General features: G+C 50.1%; 1 protein-coding gene across 10 annotated transcripts in view; it reads right to left on the bottom strand.

The window, feature by feature from the left end:
• The window catches only part of EBF3 (EBF transcription factor 3), a 114537-nt gene extending 87612 nt beyond the window's left edge, over window positions 1-26925 (bottom strand). For 9 of the 10 annotated variants that reach the window (XM_061191924.1, XM_061191961.1, XM_061191989.1 and 6 more), the window contains exons 1-6: window positions 26792-26925; window positions 26530-26686; window positions 26102-26165; window positions 25344-25399; window positions 22205-22278; window positions 20518-20586 (exon numbers count right to left, since the gene is read on the bottom strand). In XM_061191924.1, the coding sequence (XP_061047907.1) occupies window positions 20518-20586; window positions 22205-22278; window positions 25344-25399; window positions 26102-26165; window positions 26530-26686; window positions 26792-26925 (554 nt within the window). The remainder of the gene's footprint in view (window positions 1-20517; window positions 20587-22204; window positions 22279-25343; window positions 25400-26101; window positions 26166-26529; window positions 26687-26791) is intronic. The other variant, XM_061191971.1, reaches the window with a different exon arrangement.
• Window positions 26926-27274: the final 349 nt, after the last annotated feature.

Genomic DNA, 27274 nt, shown 5'->3' with positions numbered 1-27274 from the left:
CCTCGGTCATCAGGGGCAGGTGTCGTCTTACGAGTTCACAGCTGTCCCTTATACATAGTAGGTGCTCAATAAACACCAGCAACTCTAACTGGGGCCCCCTCACAGCACACAGGGTCCTGGTAGGTGCCTCCTCCTGGCGAGGTCCTCCCTGCTCTCCCTTCGGGAAGCCCTGCTTCCTCTCCCGGGAGCTGTTTGACGACTGCTCATTCGCACACCATTAAGCGGCAGCCTGGGTGCTGGGGCTGGGGTTTCTGAGTTCACCCCCCCCAGTTCCCTCCAATTTCCGCCTGTTTCTCACTCACTCACTCTGCTCCTGGTACGAAGAGGGGAGTCCCGGAGGCTGCGGACAAGGTGAGCGATTCCACAGGTGCCAGATGAGCCCGCACGTGGCTGCAGCACACGCTCCACCCTCAGACCTTCACTGCCCCTCCTGCGGTCAGACCTGCGGTCAGCAGGACACACGCTGGGCACTGTGGAGCCCGGGGCTGGCCCTCACAGAAGCCCACGCTCATTCCCTGTGCGAAGCTGGGCCTCTGGACCCTGGCAGATCAGGTCTGGATCAGGAGAGATCCGTGTGCCTGGGGGAATCTAATCAGAACATGGGGCCTGTAGGCATCTGTGCTGTCCTCAGCAGGAGTCCAGGCGGGGGTGGGAACAGGAAAACTCACGGGGCCCTGGGCTGCTTCTCTCAGCGGGATTCTGGAGGGTCTTGCACTCACCTGTCTCAGCCCCCAGAGCGGAGTCAGGGCCCCTGTGATGGGCTGCCAGAGGGGATGATGGGTGCCACCCCGCCTGGCTTGGGCTAGGAGGGAGGACCCAGCACTGCCATCCCAGGCACAGGTGAGCACATCTGTCTGTCCTGCAAACTCCCACCAACGGGGCCCGTCTCAAGGGCACAGCAGGGGCCCAGGCCATGGCGCTCCAGACCTGAGAGCTGCCTCACAGCTAAGCACAAGGCCGGGAATTCCACGGGGAGACACACGCACCTCCCCCAAGGCTGGTGCGCAGCAGGCAGTGACACCCCCTGACCAGAGCCACTCGTGGCCTGCCCGTGGCACCCTGCACAGGCAGTTCTAGGGCACCAGTCCTAACCTCAGCCCCACTGGGCCGGCCTGTGGTCCAGTAGTGCAGACGAGCCCAGGGGCCTGACCTGCACGACCAAGGGTCACTGCCATGGGGGGAGCTCAGACTGATGCCCATCCAGTCCAGAGCCCAGCCCCTGCCACGCCAGCCCCTGCCACACCTGCCACGCCTGCCACGCCAGCCCCCGCCACACCATGACCTTTTGGCAGAGCCAAAGGACTTCCTAACTTCATAGACGGTTTGGCCCCTGGTTCCTGGATACTGGATTCCACGTGGTTCGATACATGAGAAGAGCTCTAAGTTGTGGTCCACCCGACCCACTGCCAGCTCCGGACAGGAGGCTCAAAGGCCGGCAACTGCAAGAGGGAGCAAGCGGGGCCCCTCAGAGTGGGAAGGGCCTCCACCCGGGGAAAGCAGCACGCACTCAAACACGCGGGCACCTCGCCGCCCTGGGAACCGTGAACCCACACTCGGGAGAAGCCTCCGTGGGCAGCAGGGCCTCGGGTTCGAAGGCTGCAGAGAGGCCCCCGGTTGAGCAGACGGGTGGGACGCTTTCCACAGCAGCATCCAGCTGAGGGGCTCGGGGAAGGGGCTCCCGAGAACAGAGAGGCCCCCGGGGACACGCCAATGGGCGATGGTAAGAACAGTGAGCGAGACTTTTGTCCTGTCTCCCACCTCTCACGACGCATCAGCCCTGTTGCAAGGCCATTCCCCTGCTACCCATGGGAGGTCTGCAGGGTCCGTCTGTCCGTCCACACGCACTTGTCACAAAGGTACACGTGGGCCAGAGGGGATCCCCATACGCCTGGTAAAGGACCACAGCTGGGGGTCCTTGGGAGAAGAAAGACCACCCGCCCCTGGCCTATGGAGTGGCCCTGGGCTGTGTCTGTCCCTGCATGGGGTCTGGTCACAGGTGGGGTCTAGCAGAGACCCTCTCCCTCCCCCTCACTGCCCACCCCTGGGCCAGCCATCCTGGGCTGTCACACCACGGCCACTGGAAGCTGTTCCCAGGAAGCCCAGCGTCCCTTCCCAGGCCCAGCTTTCACTGGTCCATGCGCCACATGACAATTCCTGAGGGATTTCCAGGGGAAACACTTCATCCCTGCATCTTTCAGACTTAACAGGTGAAGCATGATGAAAAATCATCCTTTTCCTAAATAATGTTATTTTCTCTTAAATGGGCTCAGGGGACAATTTTTATAAAATATATGATTCAAAATACTTAAAAGTAGCGCAAGCTATTTCCTGGCATGTTCATTGGCATCACGTCCACAACTGTGCCCCATAATCATACAAACTTGGAAAGAGACCAAAACAGAAACACCTTCAGGAGAACCCAGGAAGAACCTCTCTTCCACTCTCTGGTACGTTGTCTGTCCAGGGCGGCTTCGAGACAATGCTCTCCCAGGGAACCCCTCCAGTAAACAGAAAGTGTTTTGCTCTGGAATGAAAGCCAGTGTTTTGTTTGTCTGTTTTTGTTTTTTAATGTTGGTGGGGGAAAGAGGCAAATGATTAAACGTTTTTGGATGAACAGCACAAGCAGGTAGGAGCTGGGCGATCGGTGGGCGGGTGAGTGGCTGTCTTCGCCAGCTGTCACCCGAGAGGAAGGACGGACCACAGCTGGAGGGCCAGGGCGCTCCCTCGCATCCTGGGCTCTGGCCTTCGCTCAGGCACTTAGAGACTACTGAGTTGGGGGGAGGGGAAGGCAAGACGCTATCTCAGGCCCTCTCGGCTCATAAAACCAACCTGGGGAGGCGGAGAACTTCGGGGGCAGAACCAGGACGGACCCACTGGCCAGGCTTCTGGATCCCATCAGACTGACAGGGGATGAAGACACGGGCTCACGGAAGCGACCAGTTGGCATCTGATAACTCAATTATCCCAACTCGATCCTTTCAAAGCTCCCTGAACCTCTGACCTGTCCCAAACAACAAGGCCTCTTTGTGTCTCTGCTTCATATGGACGCAAAGCTGCTCCACTGCACAAAATAACTTGGGAACCTCAAGTTCACTACATTTCTAAAATGGATAATCTCACCCAACCAGAAGGTGGTACCTATGCAGGGCAAGGGCACAGACAGTTTCCTAGGACTTGCCGTCCTTTGCAAGAGCAGAAGAGCAGAAACAAAGTGATGTTAAAGCAGACTTCTTGGGTAAAGAAGACAGGACCTGATTGGCGGCCCTCGCCTTCTGCACCACCGTCCCTGCCGGCCACTCTTCCCTCCCCCCATTCAGTGAGCTTCCTGTCACTTCACAAGTGACAGACAACACGCGGAGGACCTCTTTAAGTCTGAAAACAGTATCATGATTTAAATCTACATAAACAACTCTAGAGTTCATCAAAAATAAAAAATAACCAGCAACAACATTCAAAGATTTCACTCCGGCCATCTGGTGGTGTATGTGAACTTTCCTATCCATCAAGGTTCTTACTGTGCAGGTTTCGTTTAAGACATGCTTTTTGTTGGTGTGTTGTTTTGTATTTGTTTGTTATGCCAGATCCGGCGAGGAAATGGTTCAAGGGAAATCCAGACCAGAGCCGGCCAACTCTGCTGCAATATTTGCATTTTCTACTAAAGACAACCATAGTATTATAATTCTGCACCTCTGGATTTCTCTAGTCATAGAGCCTAATCAGATTGAAACCCTTTCAGCACTTCTCATTGATAAATGGAATTAGAATTCCCACGTGGAACCAGAAATCCTCGAGTGTCAAATGCAAACTTCTGTCACACACAAGCTGATGCTAGACTATGTCTAAATTTTTTATAGGCCAAGAAAATGGTACCAACTCTATAACCGCTCATACGTAATGTTTCTAAATCCAGCATCCTGATAACTTAGGAGCAATTACACCAAGCCCCGTGGGTGCTTCCAGTCCTAGATTAGAGGGTCCTCCGTGTCCCTCTGGCCCGCACCCCCCTCTAGAGAGTATCATTCCTGGCGGCTCCCCCATGAAGGGATGTTCTCCATCGGACTCACTTCCGAGCGCCAGCCCCGAGCACCCACTGCTCTAACACGCGATGAGACACAAACGCCCTGCACATCCACTCAGCCGACCGACACGGTGCCCACCCTGGCTCTGCCCCACACGCCATCCAAAGGCCGCCACCCCGCCACACAGACAGCAGGGCCCCTCCGTGCACGCCACACACACCCCCTCCCGTGACCTGCCGTCACAAAACTCCTCACCTTTCCAGGTGGCCGAGAGAGAAAGCCTCACCCGGATCAGCCCAGAAGCTCAGCTCAGAGTGCCCTGGGCTGTGGGAACACGAGCCCACGGGCCTCCTGGGGCTGTGCAGGGAGGATGAACGAATGAAGGGTCCCCGAGGCCTGGGTTCAAATCCTGCTGCACCCCTTCCCAGCTCAGTGACCTCAGACGGGCCCCTTAATGTCCCCAAGTCTGAGTGAGGAAATTACAGTATTTCACAGGATCAGGGCCGTGGCCGGCATATCTTGTGAACAGCCCTGACTTTACACTTAGGAAACGTGAGTGGCTATTGTCAGCTTGGTTGTGACACCATCGTGATTTGTCACAACGGGGCCGCTGTCCCCATACTCTTCCTCACACCTGCTGAGACGTGGCAGGGTGGGCAGAGGGCGGGGAGACAGCCTCGCCCTCTCCTGCTGGCACCCCGAAAGTCCTCCAGGCCTCAGGAAGAGCCACGGGGAGTCGGGCCCAGGCTATGCGAGGAGCAGCCACCCGCGAGACCGATCGCCAGGGCCGCCTTCGAGGCCTGACTCTGGCTCCTCCCAGCCAGGGGCACCCGCGACAGGCCACAGCGAGCTGGCCAGGGCGGTACAACCAGGCAGACCTGGGGCCCTGGGTCCGGGGCTGCCGCAGCAGGAGGTAGGCCCCGTCCTCATGGCCAGGAACGAGCCTTCTGCTTCCCGGGACCCCTCTTGGAAACTGGGTGACAATGTACAGAAATATGGACGCATTTTAAATTGGGAAAGTAAAACATCCTACCTTGATAGGTAGGTCGAGGCGAGGTAAGTCAGCACTAATTCGGCTGCTGGCCTGCTGGCCGGCATCAGGCCAGAGGCATGAAAGGACCCTGCGGCAGCTTAGGGAGATTTAGCGGGAGTATCAGCTTACAGGGCAGCCGGTGATGTCAGGAGGCCAGGGTGGGGCTCGGGGCTCGGGGCTCGGGGCCCCCTCCCGGACCCCCCCCCGGACCCCCCCCCCCGCTCAGAAGCAGGAGGCATGAAAGCCCAAGAATTCATGGAAGGAGCAGCACACACTCCTGTCCCAGCTCAGCAGGTACACTTGGGCTGCCAGGCTGCCCTTCCCGAGGCCTGCGGGGGGCCATGGGCTGGGCCCTCCTTTCCAGGAAACCCATCACCCAGGAATGGCACCCAGACCTGGGCTGGAGGAGAGGTGCTGGGGCCACAGAGTTGCAGGAGAGGTGGCTCGGGTCCACAGTCACGGGGCCCTTGGGATGCAGTGTGTGACACGGGCTCCAGGGTCTCAGAAAGCGGGAGGTGGGAGGGCTTTCCTTGCCCAAAGGGCTGGGCCCTCCTGTTGGTGATGGCCGTGCGTGCAGGTAGCGGAGGAGCAGGGAAAGAGGCGGAAGAGGTGAGCAGGACTCCACCTCGGAGGGACGCCGCAGGGAGGAGCCAAGTGGACACGGCAACCCTCGGAGGAACCTGACCCCGGAGGTGACAGGGTCAGGCTGCCCTCTGGAAGGAGTCCTGGAAGCGGACCGGACCTGGGTGGAAGCACCAACGAGAGGCTCTGCAGAAGTCCAGCCTCCCATGGAGGACAGCACACACTGGCTGGGGCACCCATGGCCGGGCGCAGGGTAGGGTCCCCATCCAGATGGGGGGGGTGGGGAGCGGGAGGAGCTCATCGGGCAGGCACACGAGGACCTGGCAGCGGCACGGCCACCAACGCGGACACAGCGGTCCCAGCTCCCAGCCCTCACGTCCCTCCAGCTGCAAGACAAACGCCCACATCGTTAGGGGAGCCTGGCCGCCCACTTGAGGCACACGGGCCTCCGGCTGCTAACTATAGGTCCCTGTGCGCCAACCGCTTTTCATTTACAACAAGTTCAGGAAGACAAAACTGTGGTTGTATCTGGGGGATGCGTGTCTCTGCGGATGTTGAGTGATTTTAGAATGTCTTCCTGACGGGGAAACGGCTGGGTGGCCCAGGACTCTCTTTACTCTGGTGATGTCTATCCCAGGACAGCAATATAAGATGCATTAACAAAAATAACTGTCCCCCGAAATCACAAAAACAGAAAAGGTATTTAGCACTGACGCTGTGGGAGGGGGTGGCTTTTAGTTAGGTATCTTCCAAACAAAAGAAAACAAATCTAAGCATCCCCATGTCCACTCTCCCAGGGCTCCCAGCCACCATGTGCCTGAAAGGACAGCCTTCATACCACACGAAAGTGACAGGCACCTCAGAACCCTGGACCTGCCAGGTGAAGCTGACCTGCAAAGCAGACAATTCAGGCCCTGTGGGGATGGGGGAATGGGGATCTGCCTCATCCAAACAGGGAGCATTCCAGAGACAGGATCTCTGCTTTTTAATGCGTGTAACAATAACATTTATTTCTTCTATATAACACTTACGGTTTGCAAATCTGGCGACTGCATTTAAATCTATCATCGACAAGATCTTATTTTTAAATGCACTCAGTGGAAAATTGTATTAAGTATTTGCAACGGATTTTAGAAGACCAAAACGGCCATTCCTTGAGTGCAAATTTAACCAGGGGTGAGGGGAAGCCATTTTTTGTGCAGAACGCTCAGGTAACAGGCGTCCGCCCTGAAGCCAGCCACCTCGGTGCTCCTTTGACACTGGCCACACATATCGACATGAGTTCAGTGGACCTCAGAGCAAGATACATTCTAATTTAGGGTATTTACTTATTTATTGCTTTCTAATGGATGTTTTCGTCCACATTCTCAAAGAACGGCTGCAGAGAAGACAGGTTTCTGTCCTCCATTCTCAACTGCTCTGCCTGCCTGATGGGAAGTGACTATAAGCTCCCCTGGCTGCACAAAAAGCCCACTATTTCTTCCACACAAACAAGGCCAGTCAGGGTGTCTGCACGCTGCCAGGCGGCTCTTCATTACAGCCGTGCCTGACCCGGCGTTCCCAGTTGGAGGGGATTCCAGCGGCTCTCCACAGACAAATAAACAGCAAATACTTACAGGGGACAGCCTTGTAGAACTGATTCCTTAATCAACAGTTAAAGAAGCAAATTGGATTTGCCCTATCACAAAAAAAAAAAAAATGAATTCCAGATTGTCGTTTTTGTCTTAAGTACAAGAAGGTTGTCTTATAGGCTTGGCTGGATAATTTCATTTTAAAAGTATAGCTAAAATTTGACATCTCTGGGGATTTGTGGTTTTCTCCATCATTATATAACTGTAAACTTCTGGATGTTAGAGATTGGATAATTTCTTGCAGCTGGACCTGGCCTCCAGCGCCCTTGGCCGTTCAGGATGAGCGCCAACGGCTGGCCAGCGTTACCAGTCGGGCTTGGGAACAAGGCGAGTCCCCAGCACGCGTATCCAGAGTTTTAGTGTGCGAGACTTTTCTTATTGATTTTCCCAAATACAGGTTCTTCTCTCTCTGCTCTCAGTCAAAGGAATGGTTAGAAATGCTCTGGACAGGCTGTCTCTATGCTAGCGAGTGAAACACAACAGAAACACACACGCAGTCTCTTTTTAAGGCTTTAGGGTTGGATTCTGTCGAGCAGTTTTTCTGTGCCGAGTTCTTTGGGACCATATGTTCGCACGACATTATGGAGGGAAGCTGGCCTCCAGCACAGGACAGGCCTGGGCTAGCAGACCCAGTCAAAACTGTAAAACGCTCCGTGAAACCGTGGCAAGCAAGGTGCAGCGTGAGTCTCCATGGGTGAAATACGCCCCCCACCCCGACTCTCCCACCCTGTGTATGATTTCTGAGTTGATTAACATTTCATTTCTAGTGTTATGTTATTACAGCCTTTATGTTTTAATCCATTTTTCACAGCGTGGGAAAAGAAAATCATCACTATTCTAGTAATCAAGTTATTCCTGTAAAATCCTAAATAAAATGAGAAGTTTATTAAAGATATTTATCTCATACAACAAGAATAAAATCAATTTGCACCGCCGGTCCAGCATCCCGTTACAATAACATTAAAATATACTGTTTATTTGCGGGAGGGGCCATGCCTCTTTTCAGATTGGTCAGTGAGGAGAGGACCAGAGTGCACTTCGTTCAGAAGAGTGGCCTGGCAGCTGGACGCGGAGGAGAGCATTTTTATTGTTAATCAATGCCAATCAATTCTGAGCCTTGATGTTAAATAGGGATCAATACCACTGGCTGCAGATGAGATCTGATTTCAATTGGTGAGCAAACCTGCAGAAGTTTTTAATCATCAGGTAAATCAAGACCTGGAACATAAGTCAGATGAATTAATATAGGCCATGCAGGACCTCTCCTGCCACTGATCCAGCACAAGGAAATTTCTGTCATATTTCATTATCACTCTTAGGGCAAGCTGAAGGCAACGTTTGGGGAGCACTTTCTGAGTGGGAGCTGGAGCGCCCCTCACACCGCACAGCCATCCCTCCTGCAACTGCAGGCCGCCGGTCCACCGAGTATAGTTATACGTATGCCCCATGAATCTCATTTTATGCGATTAAGATCCATAAAAATTCAATAGCTTTTCTTCTGCAATTCACATTTTACCTGGTGAAATATCATAAGAATTTCATTATCTTTGCAGCTGTTGCCTAGGATCAAGCAAAGGTTATTATCCTCTTCGAAAACACTATAGAATATGTACGAAAATGTCAGGAGAACTGGGCATTTAAAGCTTGATTTTTTAAAAGAAAAACACTGTCTGAAGTTTAGAATAAACTGTACTTGACATTTATGGACCATGATGCATTTCTCGGTAAACTGATTTTGCAAGGAAATTCTTTGAATTCGACTCTGTGGCTGGATTGTAAAAGGAAAAGGAAAAATGGGGAGGGTTGGCGGGGGGGGGGGAGTGCGGGGGGGGGCTTGCCGGAGGTGGAGGAAGAGGCGAGAAAGTGGGGGGAGATGGCAAAGCAATTCAAAACCAAAGTGCCCCCCACGCCTACCCCCCCCCCCCCCGCACGTCAGCCTGTATAGGATTTTGTAACCTTTCAGATAACCATCACGGGGAAGATAACTTGGGAGAACCCTAACCGACTGCCAGGGCCTAATCCTATGGATCATTCAGGCCCGTTTAAAGCATTTGAAGAAAAATGGCCAGTGCAAAGAAGGTGATTGATCAGAAAGCTCTGTAAATCACGCGGATTCGGCAAAGTCCTCGGCCTCCACTGCTAGGGTTCCATCTAGGATGATAAATTAGCATTAGATGGGACCTAATGAGTTTACTAAACATTTGGGATTTGTGCTAATAAACTGGCTGGCTGTGAACGAGCAGAAGCGATCAGCAATCCCGGGGCTCCCTCTTATCTCTGTACATGACAGTTAAACCACGCTTCCAATCTGCGATCAATTCATCATCCGACACCATTGTACATTCTTCACAAAAAGATAATTACTGCTTCCCTGGATCAGAACACTCATATTTCCTTGGAATTGCAGGTCTTGATAGCAGGCACTGTCACCACCTCCTCCGAGCCCCACTATACAGCTCTATTTATGATCATTATTTTCTCCTAAACAAGCCTTTTTCCTCAACTTGATAACGAAACCTGCTATGATGAGAAGGGAACAGTTAAGGCATTGTTTCCTCTGTGGAGTGCTTTTACATTTAGTGGAGGCCGCTGACAAATATTTTATTCAGGGCATTAGTAAAAGTTTCCGCTCGTTAGAAGATATAGCTTCCATTTCCTTCAAAAAAAAAAAAAAAAAAAAATCCTATTCCCGGCTCCGATTTGTTCAAAAACAGAAAAGGGGCAAGAGTAAAGCAAGTAGTGTAACAGAGAATAAATCAAAACGTGATTAAAAAGACCGGAGCGGTTTTCAAATCACATGCCCCTGGCTTTGCTGCCTTCAGACCCTCCGTCCCTGCCTTGCGCGGGTCTGCCCTGCCGACTGGTCAACTCTGTTTGACCCCCAGCGCATGCAATAAATTACCATAACACACAACTCTGAAACAATGTAAATTAGTTACTGCTCACAGTCTAATAAATGGGAACAAATGTGTTTGGGGCTGGAGTGGGGTTCTGGATGCTATAATTGCTGGGAATAATTATAATGGGGTCTTAGGAAATACAAGCAGCAGTCACTTGTCATGACAAATACCCCTGGCCCAGCAAATATGCTTCTGACCGCAAGACTTGTAACAGCCAATTTTTTTTTCCTTAAAGTTAAAATATACTTGGAGACCTTGCTTTATTCACGATCACGTCTGAAAGCCTTTTTAAAACTATAAAGCGTATCTCTGTGTCATATTATTCAGAACCAGGGCAAGTTTATTTTTACTGTAAAGCTTTTCTTAGATTGCCATTGCGTGCTACAGACTCCGTGAGAGCAGCGAGTCCAACACAAAAGCTTGGGTGACCAGCAGAAGAGGGAGAGAATCAGTCATTTGTTGGGGCAGTGGGAGACAGCAGGATCTATTTCTGAGCCACACAAAGGCACACCTCTGGATGGGAAACGTAGCCGTTTATTAACTTGCATAACTCATTTATTTGTTCAAAGTAATGATCTTTGGGGAAAGGGCTGTTATATTTAGAACCCGCTTGTCAAATTTAATAAATTATAGTTATTGCCATTTTTTTCCCCCCTGAAAGCACTTTCCCAGAGCCTTCCCACCTTTCCCTGGGGCCCCCACTGGCCAAGGACCAATGGGCAGCCCACGTCTCAGTAACTGATGGCCGCTGCCCGGATCCGGCCCATGACCTCGGATGGTGGGGATGAGCATATCACGTCTGATCCAATCCCCCACTTATTTCCTGACCCAATCTTCCTGATGTCAGAGGACGAATTGCTTCATTGAGAAAATGGAAATGGACGGGGAGCTCCCTTTGGCAACATTTCCAATAACCAAATATCAGGAAGGAGAGACACACAGAGGCTGACGGGACCACCCCATCCCCTCACGCTGATCTGATTTACAAACCTTTCCTAATGTGAAACAAATGCTGTGGGTGTGAATTCATACTTAACCATAAAAACCCTTGCATTACTCTGTCTCGTATTAAATACCACATATAACTCTCAGCAGGTTTTATGTTGTGTTTTACTGTCAGCAATGGCTAAAGCTGGCCTAACATTTTGTTTGGCAATTAGGAAAATTTGCAGTTTAATTTATTAAACCAAAAAAGCCAACAACTACACTCAATGCCGAATTCATTCCGTTTTTATGCACATTTGCCTTCCCAATAATTTAATCATTCTCCTTTTATGGCCTACGCTATTTAAATATCCCCAGAAAGTATTATTTAGGGGGAAAAAACCTGAAAATAAGCAAAACTGAGTCATGCCACTTAAATAAATTCTTGGTGAAAAGTTTAAATGTTTTCATTGCTTTGCAAAGGAATCAACTGCTTTTTTTTTTTTTTTAAGGGGGTGGGACATGTAAACGTCCAAAATCTCAAGAACCCCACAAACAACGTCTAAACATCACTATGTACTTCCATGAGCTCAGGAGTATAGGAGTTTATCACAAAAAATGCCAGGACATTAAATGAAAGGAAATATATTGTCCAGAAACCTTTAAGAAGAAAAAAAAAAAAAATGAAATCCAGAAAGTATTACAGTGGCTATGAGGCCACAAAAACACACAGAGGAAACTTAAATGTATATTTCTAAATGAAAGAAGCCAGTCTGGAAAGGCTACATACTGTGCGATTCCAACCACATGACTTTCTGGAAAAGGTAAAACTATGGACACAGTAAAAAGATCAGTGGTTGCCACAGGGTAGGGGACGGGAGGGATGAAGAGCCAGAGCACAGAAGATTTTCAGGGCAGGGAAAGAAACTATTCTGTAGGACACTATAATGGCAGATACATGTCACCATACATTTGCCAAAACTCACAGGATATACAACACCCAGAGTAAACCCTAATGTAAAGTATGGACTTTAATTACAATGTATCAACGTTGGCTCACCCATTGTAGCAATGCACCTCACTAATGCAAGATGGTACCAAGAGGGAAAAGGAGGGGGGGTTAACATGGGGACTCCAATTTCTGCTCATGTTTCTGTAAACCTAAAGTTGCTCTCAAAAATAAAGTCTATTAATTTTTCTAAAAATACTGTCAGAGCACTTCGGAATCCACATCAAATGCAGAGGAAGAAATGCCAGGTTGGGGTGGACTGTCCCTGGGGCAGGTGTGGCTTCAGTGTCCCTGCCCCATGGCCACCCGCCCGTGTCTCCCAGGCTTTCCTCCTGGCCATGGGATGTCATTCTACGGAGCCTCGACGTGTGGTCCCCAGCCATGACACCTTGGAAAGGATACCGGCATGAACCTGTCAGAATAGCGCCTGCAGGCCACACCCCCTGATGCTGAAGGTCTTAGAAAACTTAGGGGACCCTCAAGGAGGAACCCCCTCCTCAACAGGACTGGAGGGGAGCACTCCCGACCCCTCCCCCCTGCCAAGTGGCTCTGCAGGGTGTTAATTTAAACTAAAAGGGGGCGCCCTGCCCCCTTGGGCCTTCTGCGCAGGCCCTGTCTCAGCCCAGAGTCGGGGCGGCCTGGCTGCACTGCCCCCACGTGCACGCCCTGGGAAGCGCGCTACCCGCGCGCCCATAATCGAATCCCACGCTTGTGCTGCACAGATGTCACCCTGAGATGGCCCCGGACCCCGCGCGGGCTCCAGCCCCTCCATCACGTCCAGACTGGCCATTTCTGCGAAAGCTTTCTAGTTCAGTGAAAACCCCCAGCAAGGGTGAGGTCGTGCGGTTTTGTCTGACACCACTGTTGAAACCCTCTCCTTCGGATGGTGGGCTTCGATGGTCAAGGTTGGTCTTTCCGCCCTTTGGAAATTCGTCGTCGCGAGGGCACACGTTTTTTAGGGCCTTAAACACTGCCCAAGTTTTTGTCTTGTTTTAACATGGCACCCTGCCCCCAACTGCCTTCTGCTGAGAGAGAGGGAACGGGAAAATCCAGGCGACCAGGGAGGCGGGGAGGGGAGGGGCGCGGCCGGAGCTGCCTGTCTGGGCGAGCGCTTGGCCCCCTCCCCAGATGTGTGAGCTGAGCGGCCCGCTCCGCTCCGCGGCCAGCAGAGACTCTCTGGAGCCGACTCCTTCCGCCAGCGGGGCCTGGGCTCTGGGTCCTACAACAACACCACTGGAGCCCCTTCCTTTCCGTACATGTTAAACTCATTTCCTAGTGAATTACTGGGAGAGCCAGGCGCTGCCCCCGCCGCTGTGCTCAGAGGATGCGCTCCATCCACTCTGGCACCGCGGGCCGGCGTGCATTTTGAGCATTTTCTAGCTGAGCAACTTCCAGCGAAGGAATTACAGAGGGATATTTTTCATTTGTTTTGTTTTTAAAGGGAAGGGGAAATGAGTGATTCAGAAACAACCAAAATAAGAGCTTCCCTATTACCACCCCTCCCCACCCCACCCCGCCCCCCCGCAGTGCTCTTCATGGAATTGTTTGCAACTTCATGGCATTTATTACGTTGGCAGATATTACTGACCTCTCTGAAGCAACAGTTCTGAAAACAGTTTTCTCAAGCTTCTACAATCTAATGAACGCTAGTTACCCCCAAGTCTAAGAAGCTTATAAAATACAACCAAGAAAACCCAGAACACATAAAATTCCTCTGCTTATTTTTCTAAATTACAGCCATATTTTTATTTTAAAGCATTAATAATACCAGCATAATGTCTCACTATATAGAGTTTTGACCACAAACATTTTTGGGAGATTTGCTCCGAAGATAAACAAACAAGAGGAGCTTGTGTTCCGGCAAGCTGACGGAGTGAATGGTTTTCATTTTCCCCGAGTGTGAGCTCCAGAAGCTTTGCCAAGTACAGGTTAAGCTCCTCGAGTTTTCACTTCCTGTACCTCGACCTGTCAATCACTTCCTGTCTGCAACGACAATTTCCATCATGAGAGCCAGGGATTTTTATCTCCTGCAACGGGACTCCCGTTGCCACCGTTAGTCTGAATTCTGATAAATTATTCACCATCTTTGAAAAGTAACCGAAAATTACACCGTCCACGTGCACCACCGCTCTGCAGCCAGGGTCCCCATCCTCCTGGTGTGCCTCCAAGTGCTCTGACGAGGCCAGCTTCTCCCGCTTTCTTCGGCGGCTCGAGAAGGCCTCTGGCCAGCCCCAATTATCTTCTGGTGCACAGAGAGTAATTATTTGCTTCCTGTAAGCATGCGTAACAGAACCCGGAGTTTGGACGGCTTTCCATAAGGTAATCCAATTCATCCAAGCCATCCTAACACAATTACAGGCACTGGCAATATCTTTGCTTTTCACCTGATAAGGCCGCCGCAGAGGCGCGGGATGGCTTGCGTCAACATACCTCCCGGACTATAGCTTCTGACAGCCCCGCGTTCGGCCCCTCCCCTCCCCCCCCCCTGCATGTGCCTACCCAGCAGCATGCTCCTCCCGGGCTCCTGTGCACGGCAGCTCCGAGGAGGCTTCTCCCTCGCACAGGCGGATGAGCATCAGAGCTGTTTCAGAGCGTTCCGGAAGTCATGATGGGTGTGTGGCTGGTTCTAAAACCCGTCCTTCGACGGGCCTGGCCGTGGAGTCCTCAGCCAGGCCAGGCGGCCGTAAATCTCTGCAGGCCTCCCGGGCCTAGACCAGAGATGCAGGCGCTGGGCCTGGCGGTGGCTCTGCGTGGCCGGGGCCGGCGACTGCACGCTGGCATACAGTGGCAGGCAGCCTCAGACTTAGTGTGTGTGATGTCAACTCTCTAATCCCGGGGCTTCCAGGGAGAAAATATACAAAGTGGGGACTGTTTCTGGTGTCTCCCCGTTGAAATGAAAGCACGTCATTGTGGCTCAATAATGCGGCTCTTCCTTTTCTGTTTATTTTCAGAAGTTTATGGGGAAAAAAATGTTTAAAGGATGAATGAGCACGCTGAACTTTTTGCCTCTCTCCGCTGGCATGCCAGGGAATAAAACAGCCATTCACACCTGAGCACGGAGAAGCCAAATGGGGCCAGTGCCAGGCAAAATCAGATTCTTTGTAGCCACATCCATTCATCCAAAGTGTGCTTTCACGTTGCCAAATTTCTAGCTAATATTTTCCCTGCGCTGAAGCCCCAATGTATTAAAACAGATCCTGACCAAAGAGCGTCTCAAACACACAGCCAACACCCAGAGAAAGACTCGGGGATCCCAGGCCTGTTGGCTGATAATTATATTCACCTCTTTCAGAAAACCGAGAAGGAGAAATTAACACCAAACTATACTGTTTTCATTGCGTTATGCAGATGAAATGACAAGTTGTCGTTTAAGAAGTTAATAAACAGTCTCCGTTTTGCAGGTTATCCAAATGCTACTGAAGAGAAAACCTTGGATCCCTAAATGATGTGTAATTAAAATTATTTTTAAAATCCTCCTTGACAGGCCGGGGCTTAGCCAAAATGTAAATGACATTAAAGAAGACAATGAATTTAATTTTATTTAATGTCCCTTTTTGCAGATCCTCATTTACATAGCATTTTTAACAAAAGCGTTGACCTTATAAATGCTGGCATTTGTACAGCTCCCTCGGAGTTGGATTTAATCACGCTCGTGCAAAGCCATGAGGGAGGGAGCCTTAAGTTCTCTGCTTGGAGAGGGAGAAGGAATAAAAACATTGGGACTGGTCAAATGTTTATCCTCCCCGCTTCTGAAAACAACCTGACAAGAAGATGTAAGGGGCTAGGGAATAACCCGGTGCTGTTTGTAAGGCTTGGTAATAATCATACATAATCGTTTGGAAATATAGCTAATAAAAAATATAATGAGTGTTCAGCAAAATCGGCATTAGGCCCAAATTACATGATATTAATACTTGAACAGGTGCAGAAAGGCGCTTTAAATGAGGTAAATGAATAAAATGTCCCAGAGCACAACTGTGTGTGCTGACAAAAAGTCAATGCCATGAATAATTCAGTGAGGACGACTGCCAGCAAAGGTCGGCTCTCTTTGACCTTTGTGACAGGAAGTGAAAGGAAACACTGTTGACTAAAAAAAAAAAAAAAAAAAAAAAAAGAAAGAAAGAAAGAAAATCTCCAATCGGTCTTCAGCTACCGTTCTGCAATCACTTTAAAGGTGTAAACTTAAAACTCGTAAATGAATCAAAGGAAGGCTCTGGAGGGCTGGTGGATGGAGGGGGAGTTAAAACTGTGGATAGTTAGCGCATCTGACTCAAGACCATGTGAAATCGCAGACAATGAGAGGTTAAGTCAATAATATTTTTCTACAACCCAATGTCAATTATGTATAAAAAATCTGAGGTCAGCTGAAAAGTATTTTCAGAGCCCACAGGGTTGAAATTTTGTAACAGCTGTTAAATATGACAAAACTCCCTCCTCCCCCCCCCAAACTAAAGCTATTCCAAACTCTGTATGAAAGAAAATGGGATAAACAGATGTCTGGCTTCCAGACAGGAAAGTAGGACAGACTTGGAATGATAAGTCTCCCAAACTCTATAGACCCACGCCAGATTTACTGGGGAGGGGGCACTGCCTGCCACAGAGATGCCAGCAAGTAGGGCGCCTGAGACGGGGCCATCTGGAACCGCCCCGCCGAGCACGCCCCCGGCACGGCCCGGAGCACACAGTGTGTGACCCGGCCCCTCTGGACGGTCACACCGCCCGGCTCCTGCCACCTCCCCGATCGGCCTTTCCACTTTGCAACAGTTGGACCTGCACCTCTGGTCCACTGAGGGCCAGCACAGAAGGGGAGGTAAGAACGTGGACCCTCCTGGGTGCTTCCCGAGGCCCGGGAAACACCAGGATGGCAGAGTGTGGCTTTGGTTTAGCAGCTACACCAACATCCTGTAATCATTTACAGCCCTTGGAATGTACGGGTGAAACAGGAGAGATTTATCTGTTCATAGTTGGGATATGTGGACAATGGGTGTTCCTAATGAAGACCATCTGCTTTTGTGTTTTCCCAGAAAACATTATTCCATGAGGAAAATGATACTCCCATCCTTTTCAGCAATACTCTAAAAATTTATGTGTGTATATATATATATATTTGTGCATGTATACACACACATATATACATAAACATGGGGATGCATGCATGAGTGTGCACACACATATATATACATGTATGTGGGTGTGTGCATGGGTGTACACACACGTATATATGTGGGGGGGGTGCAAGCGCACGCACACACACACACACACACACACACACACATGCCTTTCCCCTCCCTGCATCTGGCTTTCTGCATCTCACCACCATCTACCATAGATGCTTGTTTCTGCAGCATCCCTTTACCGACCACGATTTTTCCTTTACAGTGCTATGTTTCTCCTTCACCCCATTAGTTATATTATTCTAAATATGCCACAGTATAATTATATTTGTGAAACTATAAAAAAGGCACGGTTTCATCAAGAAGAAAACAGTTAACGTCAGTGAAACCTTCACCGTAAATTATAAGGGTTTTGTAATGCAAAATATCCTCACTTTTCCCCCCTCTTTTTTACAGAGGGGTCTTCCATGCTGTTCGTGAGTACTTAATGCTTCTGAAAGATAACTAAACTGAATTGTGTAATTAATTGACTTAAGGCATCGGAGTCTATAGAATGTGATTTCCCTGCCAGAGCAGGGAGCCTACCTCTCTGCTCTCATAACACAGAAAAGCAGTCTCGGCGTGCCAGAAGAGGCTCGGTGTGGGTTAGAACAAATGTGGGCCCATTGATCTCAATTCAGGTTGGAATTATTGGTTTATATCCTCAGGACAAATATTCCTTATCTGGTCAGAACCTGCTAAATGTATCCAAAGGCCACAAGGAGCCGGCAAAGCACATTGTATATAATTCTTTTTTAAGCCAACTAACCAAGTGATGACATTGCTGATGGGGACCTGTAGACTGACTCACCGATTTGATGGGATATTTTATTCTGCAATACTCAAGAGGAAACACGGGCTAGAAACTCAACGTAAGCAACTAATTTTAGGAGGCAACACACACGCCACAGAAATGATTATCATTATGAAACTGAAACACATCTCAGTTGCGAAAGACTCCATCACTCTGAAGATATTCCCCTCCTATCGGTATTTTTCTTCCTCTGATGAACACAACTTGCCCTAGTGAACACTAAACTCTTCATTTTTCCCCCTAGAAATATGCCTTAAACTGGAGACTGTGCCAATACTGCAGTCATTTCACAAAGATTTACATCAAGCAACAAAACGCAAATAGTATTTGTCATGATAAGTGACAGCTCTCTTAAGAATGCTAAAAACGTACATTCTATTTGTCATTACATAAAACTATCCTTACCTTAAAATCCCTAGCATGGAAGGTGATTAAAATTCCTATAAAATTGTCATATCTTTGAATTTAGAAGCAGAGCAGATTTTTCATCATTAATTAAGACCTCCAAAGCATTTATGCCTAGCGTAAATGGAGCTGCAATCCTCCTTATTCAAATAAACTTGGTAAACCCATTAACCAAATGTTTTTACATTTTTCACCTCCTCTCATGCTTCTAGAATATCAAATGATCACATACTTCTCTTGGGTTAGAGAGGTATCAGTAATCTCAGCACATATTTTAATTAACCAAACATAAGAGAACATTCACTCAGACAAGAATTAAAGAGTACATTTCTGCATATCTAAGGAAGATGTTTCCCATCATGTGATTAAAAAATAGTATTAAAAGTTATTCAGTATCAACAGTCAGTAACTGATTGAATGTCACACAAACCAAAAGTGATTTTGAAGGGAACACAGACCATCCAAAATGTTAGTTGAATCAACACGGCTACTTCATTACTGTGCCATGCTAAAAACCTCATGATTTAAAAACAAGTCATCTTTTTAAATGTAAAAATAGCACAAATTGAAGACAACTCAAAAGATGAAACACTTTACCATCCCGTATTAGGAGCACACGTGCACTGCCTTTTCAAGCATCTCACACTCAGACAAGATTCCAATGGCCGCTCAAACACTTTTAGCCATTCAAAAAAATAAAATAAATTCAGTTACAAGACAACACTCCAAGGCCGCATAATTTCCACAGCCACAACACTAAAGACAAATATAATTATATTGATTTTTGTAGTTCGAGTCCTATACAGTGTTGAACTTGTTCTCAATTGCCTGAGTGACGGCCACAACTGGTCAACCCTATTTGATTACTAATAAGAGAGCTGTCCCTTCTGTCAGATACCGAACATTCTCCACTAAGCAAACAGCTATTCCAGCTAGTTAAACATTAGCATTGCTCTCCACTGGTGGCGCATATTTCTTTAGGCTTAACTCATAGAGTTTTCCGGGTTTAATTTTTCAGACACTGGACAGCAAAGTTCATGATCAAAAGATAACTTTGTAATGAAAGCTGCTGAAATTCAACCCCTCTTCAAAACAGTCTGAACCTCTGCTTCACAAAACTGGTGTCATATGTACACATCTAACATTTATTCAACTTGGGTACCAATTTCAAAATCTGCAGTCAATCACACACTGGGCCTTTTGCTGTTACCCATTGTTGGGAAGAAAGAAACCCTCCTGTCCCCCAGGTCACTGAAACCCCAGCGATGTGGGTGAGTGCTGGGAGAGGAGGGTGGTGGTGTTTCTGTTGTTTCTCCTAAAGCAACGCCAAATGCACGCTCGCGCTATTAGGACTGATGATTAGGATCTTAAAAGGATGCCACGCTGCCCAAGGAAGATGATAAATAGCAAGATGAAGAGCAGCAAATGTAAAGAATGCATACAGCTAATCTAGTTATGGAAATTAATGTTGGAAAATGTAACCAGCAGGTGTAATTAGTTTCAATTATAACAACTTTGGTTTGTTGGTTACATATTTGCTACTTGACATAAAACGACAGCCACAATTGGAAAAAAATTAGGAGACATTTTGCAACTAATTGAGAGCAGATTAAATTCATTCTAACACTGGGCAACAATTACAACAGGAACACCACCCTAGTCTCGACTTCGGCTATCATCCGAGATAAAAATAATGCAAAAATGAAATACTTGTTAACAAATTAGCAAAAAGCATTTTATGACATATCTCTGGGTTTAAAGCCAGAAAGTCTCTAGGCATAAAGTGCTCCTCACAGTGAGAGCAGTGGCAGATGAAACTGCTTCCCTTGACAACTCGCAAGCAATTACCGAATCCCCACAGAGCGAGCCACCAGGTTTCCAAGTCAACCCACCTGTGCATGATAACACACGCCGACAACAAATGGTGCGACGCACGAGATGAGCTCAACCCCAGACTCAAAAACAAGAAGCAACTGGAACCCAAGCCAGGCCACGGGTTTTGTTGCGGCTGCGGTTTTGTTTTGAAAAATAACGAAGTCATCCTTACCTGTCAATGATCACAGGGTCTGAGGGTGTTTCGTTTCTATTGCCACAGCTTTTCTTGTCACAGCACCGGCTGTGGAGTAATAGTAAAGAGTGGTTTTAACACACCTTTCATCCTTTCATGCCCAGCTTGTAATTTTTTTTTTTTTTTAAGTCTGACAGTAAAAGCGGTCGGAGTCAAGAAAATAAGTTATCCTACCAAAGCGGTTGGCACATTTAAACCCAGCGAGTTCACATGCTCTGCGGCTCAACTTGGGATGTAACTTTCTACCGGAAGGAGCAAAGTTGAGCAGATCTGTTAATACTAGGAGGGTAACGGAGCTACTATATAAATTGTGATACTAAAATATGAAAAACGTTGTCGGTGTTTGTCTTTGCAATGAACTGAGAAGAAGGGGAAGCAGGAGGCTTGGGAATAACTTTTCACAGCTTCAGCTTTTGTTTACCTCTAATTGTCAAGCTGTTATTTCTGGAAAAGATGCAAGATGCCACCTTCAACCAATATTTCTTTGGGGCATTTATTAATTATAACCATAAAAGCATGCATCAATCTATCAGAAACTTCTATTGTTCCTTCTTTAAGCCTACCTTAACTCCGTTATTGAAACTTTAATTAAAGCAGAAATGAAACAAAAATGTTATGCTTCTTGCATTTTAAAAAAGCATACTTGTATAATGGTTACATGTCTAAATTAGCTAAATTAACACCATATGGTAGGCAAAGTATATAAAGCCTTTTAAAGCTGACAGCTAAAGTGATTAAAGAAAGTCTACAGTCTTCCACTTAGAGCTTAAATCACATCTGTGCGCTTTCTATGTTAATTGCAGTACATGCAGAAGTGGATAATAAAGAAATTCCACTTTATTGGTTGTAATTTATATTTATTACCTGATATGAGAAAAAGTCAGCTTTTGTATATTAGTGCTGTAACAATATGTCTGCTCAGAAATGGCATTTAGGCAATAGGCATCGCAGCCAGGCAAAGTATGCCCCTCAGAGTCTGCGGCCTGCTACTGTAGCCTGCAAGCCTGCAAAGCAGGTCCTTATTATCCCTTGCAACTATATTTCACATGCCGCACATACAAAGTCAATGATGCATTTTTATTTGCCATGTAGGGGTGAAACTCTTGTGGTAGTTAGAAAAAAAAAAAAGCAGGTGGGAAATTGCTCTTCTGACAGAGATCTCAAGTAACGTGCAAGCTATCTAACAACAATATGAACGATGCATCGCTGCTCTGGGGAAGAGGTTACCTGACAGAATCACAATCCAATTCTCACATACACGAGCTCCATAATAAGTACAAAAGAGTTTCCTTTTTATCAATAACAGACAATTGTATATCTCAGGATGCGAGTGCTTGAGAGGGAAGTAGTAAAATGATTCCGCCGGCATCGCGGACAGAGGCATCACCCAGGACCTGCTTTCCTTTTTGACTACACAGCAGCGACACGGCCAACATATTAATCCGCTCTGCTGAGCAGCCGGTCGCGTTGATCGTCATCACTGGGGGGGAAATGAGACCGGGCTCCTCGGTGGCCGGCGTGCGGCCGCGGGCCGATTACATTTCAATCGATGCCCTTCCCGAAGTTGGGCGGGGTGGTGGCGCCTGGACGCGGCGTCCTTTGGAGACGCAGCTGGCGCCGAGGCCGCCCGCGCCCCCGCCGCCGTCCGCCCGCGCCCGCCGCTCACCTGCACATGATCTCGTGGGTCAGCAGCACGCGGCACATCTCCGGGTTCTTGTCCTGGCCCTCGTAGACGATGGCCTGCGCGGGGGACAAGCAGAGGCGGGGTTACGCGGCGCCCGCGGCTGTGGCGCCCAGTCGCTGCGGGCCTCGCGGGCGGCAGGTGCACAGCGGGCGAGGGGAGGCGTCCCGGGCCACCGTCCTGGCGGGGTCACCCGGAGCCTGGCTAGGCCAAGGCGGCCTCCTCTCCTGGGCGCCCACCGGGCCTGCGCGGGGCCTTCTGCCCGGGAGGACGCCGGCCGCGCTCGGGCCGGGGCGAGGGCCGGGAGAGGAGGGCCGAGGTCCCGGCGCAGGGAGCGAGGGCGCGCTGGCACCGACCCCGGCGCCCCTGCTCCCGGCCCCCTTGCTGCCCGCGCCGCCGCAGCCGCTGCCGCCGCCGCCGCCGGGCCGCGTCCTCGGGCTATTGTCTACACCGAGTTGCAATCGGCGTGTTGCAAAAGGCCGATCAGAACGCGCTAAGTAAGAGTAAAGAAGCGGAGAAGAGCCGCCCGAGCAGCAGTTTGGCTGGTGTCGAGGGCCGCGCCCGCCCTGCCCCGCGCGCTCCCCGGGCTCGGGCAAGTCGGGCGCCCGGCAGCTCCCCGCGTTCCAAGCCCAGGCGCCTGCGTGGGCTGCCCTCCCGGGCCCCGCCGCCGCCCCGAGCCCGCGGGGCCGCCCTGAGCGCCCGGCCACGGCCGGGATCCGCACGTGGCGGGCGGTCCCGGGGCCGGGGCGCAGCAGCCGCACGTGGCCGCGCGGGGCCGGGCCTGGTGGGCGCCCCGCAGGACCGCTGGGGGCCCCGGGGCGCCCGGGCCCGCGCGGCCACGTGCTCCTCCCCGGATGATATTTGGAAAGAAAGTGCTAATGGCCAATCTGGTGTTTATTTTGAAACTGCTAACAATGATTTTTCTCGGGTAAAAAGGCAGTGTCTGCGCACACGCTCTGGTGGGTTTTGAGCAGAGGCTCCGCCAGATGGTGCGAAGCCCTAGGTGCGCACACGACCGCGCTCAGCCCGGCTCCGCAGCCGGGAACCCGGGCCGGGGGGCCGCCCGCGCCTGCCCCACCGCCGGCCTCGCCACAAAAGAAAGAAAAAAAAAAAGGGAAAAAGGCCACTGGGGGAGGAGGAGGGGCGGGGGTCGGGAGCCGCAAGTTCCCCCGCAGAAAATTCCACGGAACGGGGAGAGGAGTCTCCTCTCCAGTTCCCGCCCCCCCCCCGAAAATTATCTGGAAATTACTTCCAACCTCCTCGGGCACTTCTGACACTTTCCTCCACTTCCAGGCGGACAAAGCCCTTTCTCGGGAAAGCCCGGGGCCGCCCTCTGGGCAGAGGGAAGGGTTCCCGCGAACCCCTCTCCCACTGCCTCCTTCCCGACCCACTCGGAACCACAGAAGTGATGGGTGTCACCCCAGGCCAACGGGCCGCCTGGGGTTCAGGGCGCGTGGCCGCGGCGGGCACCAGCACTTCTGAGAACGCGGCTTGTCCTCGGATGGATCCTCGTATTTATATTTGATTTATTTTTTATTTTGTAGCACAAACAGAAATCCATAAACTGTCGGTTCAGCGCCATTGACTCTTTGATCAGTTACTGGGCTATTTCTTTCCTTCCCCACCCCCCCCATCTCCGTCAGTGAGAGGAGATTAAATGCCTTTATTCTCAGCCCCGTTTATACTGTAAAGGTACAGGGAAAAATGAACAATAAAAGTGCACTTAAAACGGAAACCTTCTCTATGCAGAAACTCAGCGCTGCCTGCATCAACCTCTTCGTTAGACTACAGCGATTTCCAAAAACATTTAGCCCTTATATACAAAGGAAATAAAAGCACCCTGTCAACGCGCCTCCCGAGTTCCAGAGGCTTCCCTGAATCCCAGTGAAATAATTACCGAAGGGCACGCCGCCTCCGTCTTTGTCAGAAAGACCGTAGTTTACCTGTCAGATCTGTTTTACTCTAAGAGAAAACCATAGTGTTTTACCACTGCAGACATTAAAATCTAACATGCTTGTTGCCTAGGTAAGGACAAACTTTTTAAAGGGGAAGTAAAATCCGAAAACCAATTGCCGTGCAGAGAGTGGGAAGCATGCGTGCTGGGCTGCAAGAAGCAGAAAGAGTTCCTTTTTACTTCGCTCACAATTCTTCAAGTTAGCATCAAAACTGAAGACACTACTTTCATTTCTAAGCGTGAAGCTCAGTTTGGAAGTATATTTTAAATCAATCTGTGCAGAGTGGATTTCACTTAGGCGTGGGATTTGCCCCTCCCCCAACACTACTTTAATGGGGGGGGGAAATCTTTAAAACAACTAAACAACAACATACCACCCAACACAGAACCAGCCAGACTGCACAATGTCAAAAAGCAATGAAGCACTTTTCTGCACTTAATCACACGACCGATAGCCAATAGTTATCATCAGAAAAGTTGACCAAGACAGGTTAAATAATTTAATAAGGAACTGCTGGTAATTATGTTATTTACAAGGTATGACAGAGGGTGGAAAGGGACGAGAAGCTACCCCCAGAGCAATGGACGGGTTTGGGTGACCCCTGGAGCTCGGAGTTTGAATTATGGAGATGGGGGGCTGAGAGGTGAAGATGGACTACAGGAGAACAAGGTGACTTTTCACCCCAACACATTTAACTTTTAAATCCAAATAAACGTCTCGTGTTACTAGACCATCACACTGGAAAGGAGGAAAAAATGAGCTAATCAAGTCCAACCCAATGGGCTTTGGAAAGGAGTTAGTTGTCTTTGTTATAGAAAAAAAAAATCAATGAAATGATTCCAAGCAGAGAGAGAAACGTTTAAAAATTTACAAGGGGGGAGACCCTGAGAATTCTGTCAAATATTAATTACCATAATTAATTAAGACAGAATTTGATTCCAATCACAAGCCATTTAATAAAGCATATATGTCCTGTTCTAATGACAACATAAACTATTTTACCAATCACTTCATTTATTCCAATAAATATGGAATTCTCATTAGCATGTCAAGGAAACTAAATGAAAAACAAATACACCAGATCCATTTGTCAGTCTCCTAGTCTCTGAAACCCCAGGACAGCCCCAGCTGAGCAGTGAAAACTAGTGTCGAGGCTTAAACTTTCTCACCTGTTTGGTCATTGAATCTATGAGGCGAACATACAGATCCTGCTCCGTTCTGACTCCTGCAAAGAAACAGGGACAGATTCTCATCAGGATTTTAGCAAGGGCACACGGGGGCACAGGAAGTCGGTAACCCAGGACTGCCACCTCCATGATGCAGCAAAAGTTAGGCATGCCCTTCAAAAGGCAGGAAAGAACCCCAATCACTTCTCATTTAAATTTTTTCTTTTCTTAATTAAGAACCTTAATACTCTTAGGGTTTGCATTTAAAGGTGCAAGAAATGTGCCTGGCTGAGAGCAGGCCTGGTCGCTGCTCCGGGTGGGCCATGTGCTGCTTTATTTTTGAAAACAGAAAGCACGAAATGGAAACTAAGTGAGAGTCTGAACTCTTTCTGATGTCTCTCGAGGATTTTTTTAAAATCTCAGTGCACAGGAAGTAAGTTGTGCTCGGTGTACAGAGCTACCCCCGTTTCAATAATTAACATTAATTTGCAAAATTGAAAAAAGTCACTTAAAAGTGATGTTCTGCTGGCGCCCCGTATCGATCCCCTTTTTACTTTCTGCTTCGAGCCCGACCGGTTAATCATGTGAAGTGCCATCGACTTATTGATCGTTTATGTTTTGTTTTCCTTCTATGCCATGAGAAGATTTCGTGTTTACATCCATGTCATTTTAATCTCAAAATCTTTATGTCCTTTAACCATCGCGGAAAGGGAGAGCGAGCCCGGCGGGGCGGGAAGGCAGGAGCAGCCGCCGCCACTTACCGTTGCTGTACAGCAACTGGAGTTTATAGTGGATGCCGTTGTTGGTTTTCTCGTTGTTGGGCTCCTGAAAGTAACGATAAATAATTGCATTTAGTGCGAACGGTGTCCGGCGCGGCCACCGCACTCGGTCCCCCTCCACGACCGAGGCCCCTTGGCCTCAGGCATGGCAGGATTCCTAGCTCGGAGCAGCGCGGTGATGTCACTTTCCTGCTGGAAGGCCAGCGTTCTCCTCGCCCGGAGTAAGTCCGGGGCCGCAGAGAAGTTGCCCAGCCCTCGGCGGGCCCGGGCGGCCGCACGTGGCGGCGGCGGGGGGCGCCTCGCAGAGCGGTCCCCGCCGCCGAGGGGGGCACTCGGGGCCACCGCGCTTGGGCACCGCCTGCCTCCCACTTCTAGAAAGATGGAGGGTGTGACTGTATGTTTGCACTTACTTTCTCTTTCTCCACAAAGTCCACAAAAGCGGTCCTTTCAATCTCCACCGGCTGCCCCTGCCTGTCGTAGAGCGCCAGCACGAAGTGGAAGAAATTGGATTTCCGGAGGTTGGAAGGCGGCTGCTTCTCGAAGTGCGCCCGCGCCAGCCCCACGCCGCTGCGGGAGGAAAGAGACAGCGGCCCGGTGAGGAGCGCGGCGCCGGCCGGCTGCGGGGACCCGGCGGGGCCGGGGCCGGGGCGCGCGGGGGCGGCCGGTACGTACCTCTGGGCGGCCGTGTTGGCGTCCACCACCCCCGCCGTGTGCATCCACGAGCGCACCGGGTTCATGCCGCTGCCCAGCGGCTCCTCCTTCATGGTCGTCCCCCCGCGCGGAATATTCTCCTGAATCCCAAACATGAAAACTGGTGGCGGCGGCCGCAGTTCCCGGCCGAAAGCGCTTCCGCGAGCAGCGGCGCTCGGGGCTCGGCGGCAGGCGGCTGCCCTGGCCGCGCTGGCCCTGCTCGGCGCCTGCGGTCCGGCCCGCCGCCGGCTTCAGCCCGTCCCGGGCAGGCGCGACATACACCGGCGGCCAGGCGCTCCGGACGGCCGGGGGCGCGGAGGCGGCTACACCGGCGGCGCTTCGGCGGAGCAGGACGCGGTGGCCGCGGCGGCGGCGGTTTTTGTTGTTGTTTGCAGGCGCGCTCAACGTGGTGTCATCCTAGCCAGGCGGCGTCCGCGGCTGCAGGACACTGCGGGATCGCCCGCT

Source organism: Eubalaena glacialis, chromosome 1 (assembly GCF_028564815.1).
Source record: "Eubalaena glacialis isolate mEubGla1 chromosome 1, mEubGla1.1.hap2.+ XY, whole genome shotgun sequence".
Classification (NCBI taxonomy): domain Eukaryota; kingdom Metazoa; phylum Chordata; class Mammalia; order Artiodactyla; family Balaenidae; genus Eubalaena; species Eubalaena glacialis.
This window is presented reverse-complemented; position numbering and strand designations above follow the sequence as displayed.